Source organism: Falco naumanni, chromosome 13, assembly GCF_017639655.2.
Source record: "Falco naumanni isolate bFalNau1 chromosome 13, bFalNau1.pat, whole genome shotgun sequence".
NCBI lineage: Eukaryota > Metazoa > Chordata > Aves > Falconiformes > Falconidae > Falco > Falco naumanni.
In genome coordinates, this window is record NC_054066.1 from 20003376 (window position 1) to 20017988 (window position 14613).

General features: G+C 43.0%; 1 protein-coding gene across 1 annotated transcript in view; it reads left to right on the plus strand.

The window, feature by feature from the left end:
- The first annotated feature begins 3265 nt into the window (after positions 1–3265).
- Positions 3266–14613, plus strand: part of MCF2L2 (MCF.2 cell line derived transforming sequence-like 2) — a 181291-nt gene continuing 169943 nt past the window's right edge. Inside the window, exon 1 of the mRNA XM_040613219.1 lies at positions 3266–3675. Within this exon, the coding sequence (XP_040469153.1) occupies positions 3573–3675 (103 nt within the window). The 5' untranslated portion in view covers positions 3266–3572. The remainder of the gene's footprint in view (positions 3676–14613) is intronic.

A 14613-nucleotide genomic window follows, 5' to 3' on the forward strand; every position in this document is an offset into this window, starting at 1 on the left:
TGCCTTTTTTCTGGTATGAAAATGTCTTCAGATGCACTCTGTATACCAAAAGGTTGTGATCTTGTTCTGGAAGGACATCTTCCTGAAAAACGAAGAGATGGGTGAGCCTGTAAAGGTTATGTAGGACTGGAAAAATGGCAATAATCAATAAAGTGAAGAAGATAGGCTAGTTTCATGGATGGATCTCATTTGGTCTTTAATAGCCCTTCAGTCAGTTGGCTGAATGTTTTTTAGTGACACAGGAAAGAGATATATAGCTACAGAAGGTGAAAAAGAAGGAAAGATTAGATTTATTTATATATATATATATATATTGCTGTGAGAGTTGCCCCTTCCATCTGGCCAGGCCATAGGATCTTGTAAGTATTTTTTGTTTGCAGTGTGCTATTTACTGTTTATTAAAATTGCTTATAATGCTTTGGCCTCAGCTGTTTGATTCAGGATCTAATAAATAGCTGGTGATTTGTCAGGCTGTCACTCTATGGAGAAATAAAATTATTTTGCCTGTTGGCAATCATTTCAGTAGTGGAATCATGTTCGTACAGCCCCTGGCCCTGCTTTCTGGTGAGACCCTGGCTCATGCCTGAAATGTAAATTATCAGCCTCTGTACTTCTAACACGTATATATCTGCAAGGGCTTTTATCCTTCAGAGAGGATGTCTGTATTTGTAGTAAAAGTGTTGGCTCAATTTCACAAATATTTGCAGCCCTGGAAATTGTTACCTTAACAGTGATGGACTGAGTTGCTTCAGCACCTCATCTTCCTAATCTTCAGCCATCCCTTGAGTGACAGGCACAGGGCTTTCATTTCTCTCCATCTCTAAGAGATCCCTGTAGTCCAGCTTCCTGTTTTTCCTCCTCTCAACTTGGGTCTTGAACTGTGGATCACCAGTGCTTTTGCAGTATTTCTGACTTGGTTGAGTCTCTGTGACCCTTCCATTTGGGAATTTATAATGGAAAATGGCAAATATGCACTATGAACAGCAGCCTCTTTTAATGCAGGCACCACTGAATCTTGGCAGTGTAAAGAAGTCATCCCATGACTGATAAAACTAATGGAGTTTGCTATTGCATGGCTGCGTGCTGCAGCCCAAACCTTCCCACCAAAATAACCCAAATTTCCCTTTTGTTGTAACTCACATCGTAGGACAGCACCCTCAGTTCCAACTGAATCCTATGTAACCCACCCCACGGTATAAGCTGGGCAGGGGGCAGCCACAAAGCATAATTATTCAGTCCCTACTGCATCCTTTCCCCTTTCAGGCTTTGTACACCTTGCTGATTTTCAGTGAACCTGTAAGAACTAATTTCTGTCTCCTGAATTGGATTGCAATTGACCAACAGGTTCAAAAGTTATTGAAGGTATAGTGGAAGACTGGAAAGCAGACTCACATAGCAAGAAAAATGATAAGAGAAAAAGGATCTTAAAATAGCAAATGTTGATGTGTCTGCAGTTACTGATGCTGAATAACAATGTTGGTATTAGGAGCATATGGTCTTAAAATAACTGGGAGTGGATTTAGCTAGAAATAAGACAAAGGCTCTCAGCTATCCTTGATGTTCTTGAACAGCCTTGCTGTAGGAGTAGTGAGAGCGTACCATCTATACCACTCTTCAGTGGAGTTTATTTCATTTATGAATGGGATTATACAATGTTCCTGCCTGCAGGAAAAAAAAAAAAAAAAAAAAAAAAAAGGAAAGAAAAAAGAAAAAATCTGTTAAGTGCCTGGAAACACAATGACTTTTCTAGTCCTGTGTTCCTACTTGCAATGTGTGACCCTCCAAGACCAAAATAAAGCATCCCAGATCTTTCAGACACCTCCAAAGATTATGTCTGGGTGTCAGTCTGCTTCCTTTATGCTTTTTTTTTTGGCATGATGGCATCTGTTCCCTGGTTGAGGGAATCCTTTTAACATTAGTCAAGGACTTTACAGTCTGAACTTTACTGCCCAGATGGGCAGTAAAAAGAGGATGTCAGAAAAAAAATGGCTTTTTGCTTTAATCTCAGAATGTTGGCAGGTGGGTGGCTCTGAAGTCATCCTCCTCACTTGTTTTCAGGCAGACTTGCTGTTAAACTAACTCAACAGAAGTATGCAAGGAACCTCTCAGCACAGTTGGTCAATCATCCAAAAGTGACAACCGCAGCACAGATACTCAGACTGGCTTGTAGGTCAGTCAGCTGATTATAGGATTTTCCCATCACAGAGGTAGATAAAACCTTTTGCAACACCAGTACTGACGCACTGATGATGCTGTAAGATCTGATGAGCCCACAGGGGTATTTCACAGCTCAAGTTTTGTGTATACATGTTGTCATGTTCTTTGGCATGTCTGGAAAGGTGAACCCAAGTAAAATCCTGTGGATGGGTGGGGAAATCTGGAATTATAGCTGAATGCATTCTGCAGAAATAGAGCAGATCTTGCAGGCAGCTGCACCCTCCTCTATTTTATTTTTTTGTTTTTAGAGGTGTAATAAATTTTCTGTGTTCCCAGAAGTATGTTGCCTGGAGCTTCAGGTAGGCTTCAAAGGAGGAAGTGCAAAAAAGGGAATGGAGACATACTTTTCCTTATCTCAGATCCCAGCTGGGGTCTGTAGCCAAGAGGGTTGATGAAGCTTCCCAGTAGCTCAGCAGCCAGTTGCCCTATGGCAGCCGCGCAACCCTGCAAGGCTCAGCTGTGTCCCTGGTGCCCAGGGGCAGCTACTCCCCACAGACCTGCTCTGGCCCACTGACAGGCAGTCCATCAGGGCCTGCCTGCCCTCGGGCACAGCAGAGCTGCGTGGCCCTGATTGCAGGTGAGTCCTGCCCAGCTGGGGCTAATTAATTCACCCTTCCTGTACACATGCAGCTGGAGAGGGTCCTGTGGGCTTGGTCATGCCAGGATCCTAGGGTTTCCATCCCTGCAGGAGGGCAACAAACCCTCTGTCCCTCTCCCCCTCCATGTATGCGGCAGCCCCATTTGTCAGGCAAGGGCTTTTAGAGGGCGTGTGAGGACGGTCTCTGGGGACATTGGGGGTTTCATCTGGGGACAACCTGCAAGGCATCTGGGCCCCAGGGGCCAAGGGGGAGTGCTGGAGGCTGCGGGTGGGTTGTTCTCGACTCCCAGGCACGCTGGTGAAGAGAGCGTCGCAGAGCAGCTGCTGCTGTTACAGCTCGCCTGCCAGCTCCACTCCTCCCGATGCCATTCCTACCTCCAGGATTTTTCCCTGACTCACAGCATCACCATCCAAAAGTCTCCCTGGAGGAAGGTATCTGCCTGCTGGTTTGTCTCTTTATCCTTTGCCTCATCCGCGGGAGAAGGGAGAAAAAAAGCCATAAGCAGACAACTTGCCTGCTTCTTTTTCCTTTTTTATTTCCCCACTCCTGCTCCCTTCCTGTTGTCAAAGGGGGTAAAATCCCCTTTTGAAAGGAGCTTTTCTAGGTCCATGCATGGACCGCAGCAAATTGGAAGAGGTGAGCAGCCGGCAGAAGATGTGAGAGCTGGAAGGGCCGTGCCGTGGGAGTGGTCCTCGCTTTGTGTGCAAGCGAGGCAGTGAGTGTGCAGCCTCCCACTCTGGGTGCATCTTTTTTTGGATGCTGTGCAGTTCCCTGTGTGAAATGCTTTTTTGGTTAAAAGAAGAAGAGATGTCACATCAGGAGCTCACCCAGCGACTGACTACGGTTATCACCCATGTGGGTAAGACACCTTTATTTTTCTTCTCACTACATTTGTGTAGATTTGGGGGCTCTATTCCCCCAGGAGGTGCTGATGCTCTGTACAGGCAGGAAACCTTTGTGTGACAATATCACACCTGTGCGTGAAATAGGAGCCATCAGCAAATTGCAAACCCATGGCTTTGGGCAATTAGACAGCTTTTATTGACGGTTTCATTTGTTTTTCAAGCATGCCGTTCTCTGAAACACAGAAACAAGAGCAGAGAGTGTCCTACCTGTGAACTGATCTGTGTAAAACACCAAAGCACAGTCCTGCTTGCAGGGAGGTGGTAGAGAAAAAGGGGTGGTGGAAGGATGCTAAAGCAACAGCATGTTGCTAATGTGCTTTGCATTTGCCTGTGATACTGGAAGAACAACCCATTCTCAGAGTCTTTTTTTATTGCCATTGCTGTTTCAAGGGTTCTGGAAGGTGCTAGGGCAGGATCCCAGGAGCTCCATGTTGGGCTTGATTTTACTGTTTGCTAACCTTCAAATGCTAGTGAACACAGGTAAGGCCCGTACTATGCACTGGCATCCTTGTAAGTCTGAGCTGGCTACCCACTTGCTGGCTTTGGTGATCTAACTACAAAGAACCAAATAACCTAAAACTAGCAAGATAGTAGGAGATGCTGGGGATTAAAATATCAACTGAGAAAAGCTTTTGGGACACCCTTTTCTGTTACATACAATTAAATTAAAGCAGTTTGTGGCTGTGTTAAATCATGCAAGGAGAACATTTTTAGCTGAATTGCATGGGAGCAAATTTTATAGCTGTCAGTGTTTTAATGGATTGTGTGTTGTGAATGCTAAAGAGATATACAGGCTCCCAAAATGCCTTTGCCATTGACTTTGCTAAATCTGTATATGAAACAGAGTGTGTCCAAAATGTGGCTTTTGGAGAATATACAATTAAGATTTTAGACCAAAATGCTTCTTGGGTTTGATATTAGCTGTAGCAGCTGAACAAAGTTTAAGAAAGCAAATGAAATTGGTAGCTTGCCTAAAGAAATAGCACAAAAGCAGATTTAAACTGAATGCTTAAGACCAGGTCCCATCATCTCTCCAGGCTTTTATCCAGGGGTCAGTCTTGGTGCTTCTCATAACCTCAGCAGGGGTTTGGTGTGGGGGAGAGAGTATGATTTCCAGGAGAACTTGCAGTGTCAGCCTCTTGACCCAGTGATGCCAACATGAGTTGCTTTGCAATTGTACGAATTCAGATTGACATAAAGTCACATTAATTCACATTTTTATTATGAAGATTTGGGATTCAATATGAAGCACATTCAGACTGACACAAAGTTACATGAATGCACATTTTTATTATGAAGATTAGAAATTAATATGAGGCACACTTAATTTTTTTAAGAAGAGTATTTCAGTGGAGCCAGAGATTTGTGCATCTCCTGGTTTTCCTGTTAGATTCAATACAGATCCCCATCATCCATATTAAGGACCTTCCTTGATGTTAAGAGGGATTTGTTAGATGTAACATAGTATTTTGTCAGCATTTATCGAAGTAGGAAATCGCTCTGGACACAAGAAAGGTGTTAATGAACTTTCCCCTGTTCCCTGACAAATAGAGAGGTTTCTGGGTCATGTGGCTGAAGCTAGAGAGTCTCATTGGTTTCCTGGAGGTTAGTCAGCAGGTCAGTACTAGGGGGAGACACAGATCTTGTGTTTTTTCCATTTCACACTGAGGCAAGAGCCTAGTTCACCAGCTTCCAACGGGGAAGGAGAATGCCACCATTTTCCCAGCCATTCAAGACCTAGAAAACAGACCCTACTTGTGGATTCTGCCTGCCTGTTTGTAGACAGTGCTCACTTTTTTATTGAATCATGTAACTAGAAAAAGCACCTGTACAAGAATGGAAGCAAGTAATATTAAAAAAAAAAAAGTTATTGGCTGAAGGCAGAACTTTTCTTCCAAACCTACTGATGTTGCACCACGTTTATGAATCACACCTTGTAACACGAGTTGCATTAAGTGAATCAGGAGTAGCTTATTGAAACAGTAATTCCTGGGCAGCTGCAGGGGTCTCTTGAAAGTTCAGTGGGAATCTTCACAGCTCAGACAAGTGAAAGGGCTGTTATCCTTGGCAAACTGAGGGGGTTCCTCACCATGAACACACCTTAGAATGTTTAGTATTTTTACAGCATTTATCACCCTCTTATTACCGCTTGGACTGATGGCATTCAACCTGTCTAGAATATAGCCAGCTCTTGGTTAGGAGCACAGCTCTCAGCTCAGTCAATAGCAGGAGGGAAGAAGCTTATTCACAAAAACTGCAAAAAGCCAAACAAGAACTTTATGGCAATATTAAAAAGAAAAACCTTTATATTTGCAATAAAATCTTTATGGAATCATTTTGGTGTGTATGAAGTAGACGAAGAACTCATGAAGAACATGAGTTTAGTTTTAATGTGTCAATAAGAGTGTCACAAACATGGTTAATTGCCTGGAGCTTAACTTATCTGTCCTGGGCAGAAGCTTTGATCCCTCATTAGTTGACTCATGTTGTGTTAGACAGTTCACGTGCTTGTTAAAAAGCCTCTTATCCTGCTACAGACTTCATATAAGCTACCTGCTTCGCCCAGTTTAGAATCAAAGTACTGAAGTTATTTACCTGCTCCACAGTAGCTGTCCTAACTTGGTACTTTTCTAGTACTATGCACCCTGCCCTGTAGCAGGTCTTTACGCAGTGTCAAAGAATAGAGGACCAAATTACATCTGGTAAATAGCCCTGTGCTCTCTCAGCCTCTTTGGGATTACTCCTGATTGCCCTGATGTGCGTGAGGTAATGGGGCCACCACAGGTGTCTAGGACAGAATAATTTGTTAATACTAGCAGGCTTTCTGCTTGCTCTCCAAACTTTAGCACAAAATGTTACCCAATCTTGTTACCAAAACTGCATCAACATTCTTTTTTTAATTTAACCTACTTTCATTAAACTTGATTGTTGGGAGGTGTTGGGGAAACACTCATCCCTTTTGAAAAAAGTGTGTCCTTTGGGTAGGTGGGCAAGTGGCAGCTCTTCTGTGATGGGGAGGGAGGAAGCTTTGCTGGGTGACATGTCTGGTGCTGACAACAGGGTTGTCTGCATGTGGGAATGGTACGGCTCTTCCAGCTTGTGAAGCCCACCACAATATGCTTTTGTGCACCTGCTACCCACTCACACTTGGCAGTTGGTTCCCAGAAGTCTAATGCCAGCTTTGCTCTGTGTGGGCAACGTTCTGGGTGCAGTTACGCACATAAGCACCTCCACCCAGTGCCCCATTTTCCCTATTTTTTTTTCTTAAAATGTTTTTGTAATAAGATGGAGCTGCCAGAACTGACATCAGCTGTCTCAAAAGGAAACAGCAGAGTGTGGCTCTTTTCTGTTACCAGTAATGAATTCCGCAGCACATTAGAGGCAGGGTTTTCTTAGAGGCTCCCCTTAACTTACAATTAAGTTGTAAGCTCCTCACATCTTCAGATGACAACTGAATCCAGATGAGCCGTCTGTCAGTGTCCCTGGTAGGGGAGGCACTGATATGAAATTGCAGAAAGCCGTACATTGCACAAATAATATATGCAATGAAACCCCCATATATTCATGTCAGCTTTCATCTGGTTTTACACACTCATATTTGCCCAATCTCCCGTTTTATGAATAGAAAAAAGAATTTAAGCAACTTGATGGAGATCAAAAGGAAAGTCAGTGGCAAAACTTGCTTTAGGATGGAAATCTTAGGACTTACACAATCACTTAACATTCCTATTTGTTAACCATGGTGGGTCAGTTCCTACTGCTCTTGACTTAATCACCAGCTCTGAGGAGCACTGCAAAATATCAGTGTGCATGAAGAGAAGCAGTGCTACAATTTGGGACAGGAAGCGAAGGGTGATACTGCATCCACTTGACTGTGTGAGAGGAATTTAGGTCAGCAGAATGGAATAACCCGAGCTGGCACTTGTCCGAGGCCAAGGGCTTAGCATCACAAGTCACAGAATCTGTTTTATGCTGCAAAGCCACAAATAATCTAGTATGTCACAGCTGGATAGACAATTGCAATGTTTCTGATCTGTGTCTGATCTACAGCAAGGACACTCAAAAGAGATTTTAAAAGAAATTAGATTTCAAGGTACCGTATCAAATAGGCCTTCTGCTACTTCTATGCAATGGCTTAAATCAAGGCAATGGAAATTCCCCTGCCTGCAACTGAAAATGCTTCCCTTTGTTTTAGAGCATTCATGCATTTCAGGAACTGTTTTCGAACCACTGGTTCTACAGCTCTGTCCTACTTAGTTTTCTGGTGAGCATCTAGGGACAACTGGTCTTTTCCATCAACCACAGCACACCAGGTTTCCTTACCCAAAAGTAAACTTACAGACATGGGATGTGCACCTATCACTGCATTCCCAATGAAACAGGGCAACAGAAAACTGCAGAAATTTAGTTGCAAAATTTGCTTGGGATCTCATGCTAATGAGAAGTGGTAGTTTGGAGTTCCTTTCCCCATTAACCTACTCCTATTAAAAAATTTACCTTCTGTGATCATGTTAGCTGCATCTTTCTTTCTGTACGCCAATACAACTTTTGATTGAACTGTTGGCCAATTTTAGCCAAATTTAGTGAAGTGACAAAGTTCATAAAATATTAAGTTCATGCAAAATACAAAAATAGTGACTGAAGAGAGGAGAAAGATGCAATTCATGAAGAAAAGGCTAATAAGCTCATTTGGTTAGACCTCAGGGAATCCACATGAGAAAGTGGAATGGGAGAAAAGAGAGGTAATAACAATTTATCTTTTTGTAATTTCACAGCTTAAAAAATCTACTTATTTACATTTTTGTTTCTACATTGTGGTTATTAATTTTACCCCATTCTGTGCAGCTGTTTCACTGGAACTGTTTAATAAGTCACTGTTTAAAAGTATTTTGCTAATGCTGCAAAGTTTGTGTCTATAAAAAGTGGAAATCAGGCTTTCACAGAAATCCATGAAAAACGTGCAGATGTGCCTAGTGCACTCCCCAAAATGTAGAATATTACAAAGCCCACATTCTAACCTGGTTTGTCGAGGCATGATCAGAAATAAAGTCCATTAGAAATTGTTATGACTTGGGGGTCCAGTTTGTCTTTGTTTCAAGGCAAAATACTTACATGACAGTTTGGCAATGGGAGACAGAGGTGACTGAAGAGCTTCGCAGAACCAGCAGAAACAGTTGCATGCTCTAAGGCTGCTCTGTGTCAGGAAAGAACAGCTCAGAGGTGTTTCTTACCTACATGCTGTCTATTCTGCTTTAGCTGAATACTGTTTCCCATGGGATGTGACTCTGACTCTACCATCCTTAACAAAATTCAAGAGAAAGTTAGAAAAATCCTGCAATATCCAGGTGTGTTACCGTTAATTTCTTTTATAGCAGCATGCAATAAGCAGAGCCATGCAGAGCCCCACAGAACTGAAAGGCTGCTTACAGCCCTAGCTGTTTTCTCATTTATTGGTAACCTCCCCAAAACTGGCTGTTAAACCCTGGGCTTTCATTCTGAAGTCAGCAAGAGACCAGGAGGTTGCGGAGAAAAGGGAATAGGAGTAGCTACCATCCACCATCTGCTTGCTGCAGGATTTTCAGACTTTCCACTTACACATTTTGAGATGGTGGCTGTTGGAGACAGGGTACTAGGCTGGATGGAACTGAGGTGTGATCCAATCTGTCAGTCTGTGGGTCACTGTCTGTTTCGAAAGCTTCCACATTGCTGCTGTTAAATCTAATGCTACAGCAGTCTTCCTCTGCCCTTTATTTTCTAGCCTACCTCAGTAATGGCTTGTTGATGTTTGTTTCTTGGAGTGAATGCATGGAGGAGTGTGTAACACGAGAGGAAATTACTAAAGGAAAGTCAGGTGGCAGGATCCAAGTTTTGCTGTTAGTACTGGTGGTGCCCATGGTTCTTTCTACAGCTATGCATACCAGGCAGTGGCTCCTGTGCATCCTTAGAAGGCTCTGCTGGGCTCTGTAGTTTGTCTATTGGTGGTCTCTATTCAGTCCACTCTCCTTAATGTGGCCACACATTAGTAGTAGGGACTCAAAAGAATTATTCTAAGATGCATATTTCAGTTGCACACAAGTCAATGTGTCTGCTATTTGGGTTGGCTCTTCTCAGGGCTTTCCTGAATGCACCTCTGTCTGAGGGCCGTATTTCCAACAGTGTTAGCCCTCTGTGGCAGTTTGAATACAACAGAAAGCAGAAACTACTGCCTTCCAGAGCAGACTTTTGCAAACACTATGTTGTGGTTTTCTGTTGGGTTTTGTTTGCCTTTTTTTTTTTTTTTTTTTTTTTTTTGAGGCGAGGGGATGTTGGTTATTAAATAATAATTAAATAAAAGAAGAAAGAGGTAGCTTAGGTCACAGGTCACAGGCAAAGGAAAAATTACTTCTTGCAGCATCATTCAGTGAGCTAGTCAGGCTGTGGCACTTCCCCTCTCCTCTTAAACACTCCAGAGCAAGTCCAGGGCTACCTGGAAGGAGGACGCAGGGGGACTTTCCAGAGGAACGCGAATGTAGGAGGTTTCCTTCTGTGTGAGGTTTCTGGGTCAGGCACAATGAAAGCTGCTGGTGCTGACAGAAGTCATCGCTTGCTAACGGAGTAAGCAGTTGTGACCAATACTGCACTGCTAAGTCCCAAGATTAAAAAGCAAATAGGCCAAAAGGAGGCAGAGAGGAGCCCCTGGCTGTTCCCATCTCTGTGGTAGAGGGACGCTCAGATGGCCTTGCTGAAAATTAAACTGAGTTGACATCTATCACGATTCCTGGCAGCTCATTAAATACAAGGGCCTTTTTCCACCTCTTGCCTCATCTTTTATTTAATTCCTTTTGTCGCCTTCCATATGGTGCCTGAGTCCAAGAGATCCCCTGAGAGGACATCTCCCTGGGGGAAAAGGTTCAGTGCTTGGGAGGGTACTTGCAGCACCAGAGCATCTGTTTCATCAATTTCATTGCTGTTACTCCTTTCTCCCTGTTTCTACACCATGTTTGAGGCCTGTCTTAGCCTCCAAGGAATGACTTAGCATTCAGTCTAGGATGAACCTTTCTGGGTGAGGCTTGCATGACTGCTAAAATAATTTTCACAGCACAGTGTCAGGTACATGACACTAGCCCCGTTTATATATTTTCTCTTGGTTTTCAGTACTGGGCTTGTTTCAAGCATTTGAGAGAAGATAAACCATAAATGTTTGGTGTTAATGCTGATGTGTTGTAGCCCACTGACTGAGCCTGTTGTACTTCACTTTAATGTTCAGCACAGTAACATCTGGATTTCCTCAGGTGGTCAGTGGGTCACTGATTGGCAGAAATCCAAGTTCTCTACAAAACTGCCTGCTCCTACTTACATGACAAAATGCTGGAGAATGATGTGAAAGGGATAACGTGGCACATGGATCATTATTAGTCAGTGAGCTTTGGTGACTCACACTAACCAATACACCAGACAGCCATAATTGAAACCAAGTAACAGGAGGGAGACAGGGTGAAGAAACAGCCAACTCTTACATGCATAGATGGAAAAACATCACTTGTAAATACCTTAAGTGATCTGTAAATCATGGCATGGAGGGAGGTACTGCTCTGAAAGCAGAAACACTGTAAATAAAAGTTTGTGAGTTTAGTGGAGGAAAGGACAGCAGGCTCCACTTTGGCATAGGGACAGATGTGTAGGGGACAATTGGGTTGAGATCACAGTATCTTCAAGCTCTACTGTCATGTAAGCACAACATAGATAACATCTGTGAGTCTAAAGACATAACTGCCTCTGAGGAGTGATTGAGCTCATGTACTGGAAAAGAGCCACGTCCAGTATGTGAACTCAGGCTGGTATAAATCTGAAGCAACAGAGTTTATTCAAGGGTAAATTACATTACATTTGTACACACCCACTTGTTGTTGTTTTCAGTGCAACATTACAGAAGGCTGATGCCCTTTCAGCAGAGGTCTACAAATAATTCAACATTAGTGAATAGTCCTTTATCCTGTTTTCTATTAGAATATTCCTTGCAGTGTAGTAGGGAATGAAGTGCTGAATTGAGACAGACAATCTCAATTTGCAGTGGACCCTGTGATTTAGTTTTCAAAGCTGCTGTCTCCATCTTTTCCAGCCATTGGAGTAACCTGACAGTACAGAACAATATGTCAAACTATACGGCCAAAGGAACGACAGGCTACCAGGATCAAAAATCCATGCTGTCATGAAATGATTGTCTATTTTTTTTACCAGAACAACACATACACAATAGCTCAAAAACTGTTTTGCACCTGCTGTGCATTGTATTTGGAGTGTTCTTGAAAATGTGTTGTTCTGAAATCACTGCTGTCATGAAATTTCAGTCCTGCATCCTTTAGACAGTCAAGAGCTAAACAAGCACAGCCAAAGCACTGGTTCTCCATGCTTTCATAGAGATGCACTGCCGCTCATTTCAACATCAGTACCCTGCCTGCCTCAAAGGTGCGCCCATGGTTTGGCTCTGGTATAAGGTACTCCCACCTAGTGCCCTCCTGATGTGGGGACACAGGGGCTTGTTTGACACGTCAAGGCAGCCAGCCCAGCCCTCCCTCACGTTGGCAGAGCTTCCCTGATTCCAGAGCTACACGAATGCAACAGAGATGAAGTTCCCTGAGGACCCCATTGCAGTAAGTGCAGGACTACTACAGTGAATGCAAAGCTGACTCTCTGGAAGCTTAAACAGAGATACAAAAGTTCTTTTTGGGATGTTAGCCCAGCTTTTGATTTTAAAAGTAATGGATTCCTGACCTGGATTACTCAAGCATGGGAGCAAAGGTTAAATTGCTGCAGAAGCCAAAATCCTTTGAAACATTGCAAAGAGGTGATGGGAAATGATCTCTCATCAATATTACAACAGAGTGTCTCTGATCCAGAAAGGTGGAAAGAGCTCTATATTTCTGTGTGAATAACTGGATAACTGCTGGTACTCAGCACTCTGCAGGACCAGATATTTTCATCTGACTGTACTCAGCTGTAGCCCCTGCTGCAAACAGGTTTAAGAGGCAGCACAGTGCAGGCACTGCCTTGGGAGCTGAGACTTATGACCTACTCTCAGAGTTGCCCCGGGTTCATTTGGGGATCTTGGGTTGGTTCCTGTAAAAGCTCAAGGAAAGCCAGGCTGAGAGGATCTTGAGTCAGACGCCCGACTTGCGTGAACGCAGGCTATAATCTCTGTTCTCCCAGTTATCTCCATCTGTGTCTCAAAGATCTTGGATGAAAACCAGCAGCTCTTATCCTGAAACTGTTTATGCACCCACCCATATCACCTAATATGTGAGCACCCCAAAGGTACTACAGTAGGGTTTTCATAGTATCAATCCATATATTAACACCATATGTTACAGACTTCATATGAGAAAGGCTGGATCTGCCACTTCCGCAGTGCAGGCTGTTGCCCAGGGCAACGAGATATGAGGGGCTGCGAACCATTTAGCTATTGCTTTCTCTGCACGACTCTGAGATGTGTGATTTCCAGTTTCCCTTGGGCAATGAATTCTCTACAGCTGGCCCTGGATACGAGAGCAGTTATCTGCAGTTGCAAGACATAAATACAAGACAAACAATGATAACATACAGCATTGTGGTCTGCCTGGCAACAGCTGCTGGCAGGATCTGACTCCTCTCCTTGAATACATGCCTTGAGCTCCAGAGATTTTATAGGAGTTACTCCCAGTTAACACTGGAGAACCACTTCAAGATACTGGAATGTGGAGAGGTGAAGAAAGTCTAAACCCAGAAATGGTATCTTTCAGTATTTCATGAGAGTGGTTGTTGCCTTTAAATTTGAAGACCTTTAAGGTAGCAGCCATATTTTAATTACAAATAGGTAGAGGAATGGCCCGAAGTTGCTGGCATCTCTAATTATCGTTATTGTGATATCTATAGATTAGTTAGGATTTTCTGAGGATATGCAAGTGCTGACAGGTACTGGCGGAAAGAACTGCAGCAGACACATGCAGTTCTTGTAATGATGATAAATAGTAATGAGATGATTTGGAGATGTGAAGTTTGGATATGCCATCTGTTAATTATATATGTTATAACCTCGACACTTCAAATGCATTTTCTTCTGGTATGGAGCTCACATTCTAATAGAATTGCTGTGGCTAGAATTACTATCAGGAGAGTTTGCCTCTTGTTATTAATCAATAATCTTTCACATAACAAAGCATGACTATAAATATTTCCCCCTTTTGAGTCTGAAGTTCACTCTTACCCATTACACTTTGGTTCAGAGGTCTCTGAAGCCAAGGCTTTATTTCTGAAGTGATCAATATTGGTGTTTGCAGCATAAAAGCCAAAGCTGATGACATACATAGGAGCCACACTATTGATCTTGTAAGATTCAGAGAAAATGTTATTTCAAACAGAAATAGCTATGGCCTTAGTATGACCCTAAGCTGTAATTAGGTGCATAACTAATCGGAAAGCTCCCAGCAGTAACATGCCAGTAGTTGTGGAGGTTCCCAACAGGAGGGTTGCTGGCAAAATCTGATTAATCCTTGTTATGGGGATCAGCTTATTTTGTGAAAACAAAATTCCTCATGTTTTAAAATAGAAATTCAAAGCTACTACCACCATTTAATCTGTCTCAGATTTTGCACTGTTGTCAACGTTTAGTATCTTATCCCCTTCCACATTGCAGAAGCCAGGAGAGGCTCCACAGCAGACTTTGAAGTCACAGTTCAATTTGAGGTAAACGTTTTGGTCCTTCTTTTGTAGCTCATAAAAATATTACTTTCTGGCTTTGTTTTCAGCTAGCGGAGAATCAGTTTCAGCAACGTGCAATTGTCGTTTTGGATCATGTTGTAGTATACTCTGGCTGTACAGCAGAGCCTTGTGCATAGCTGTATCTTGAATGGGAAAAGAAGCTAGCAGCCAAGTGCACT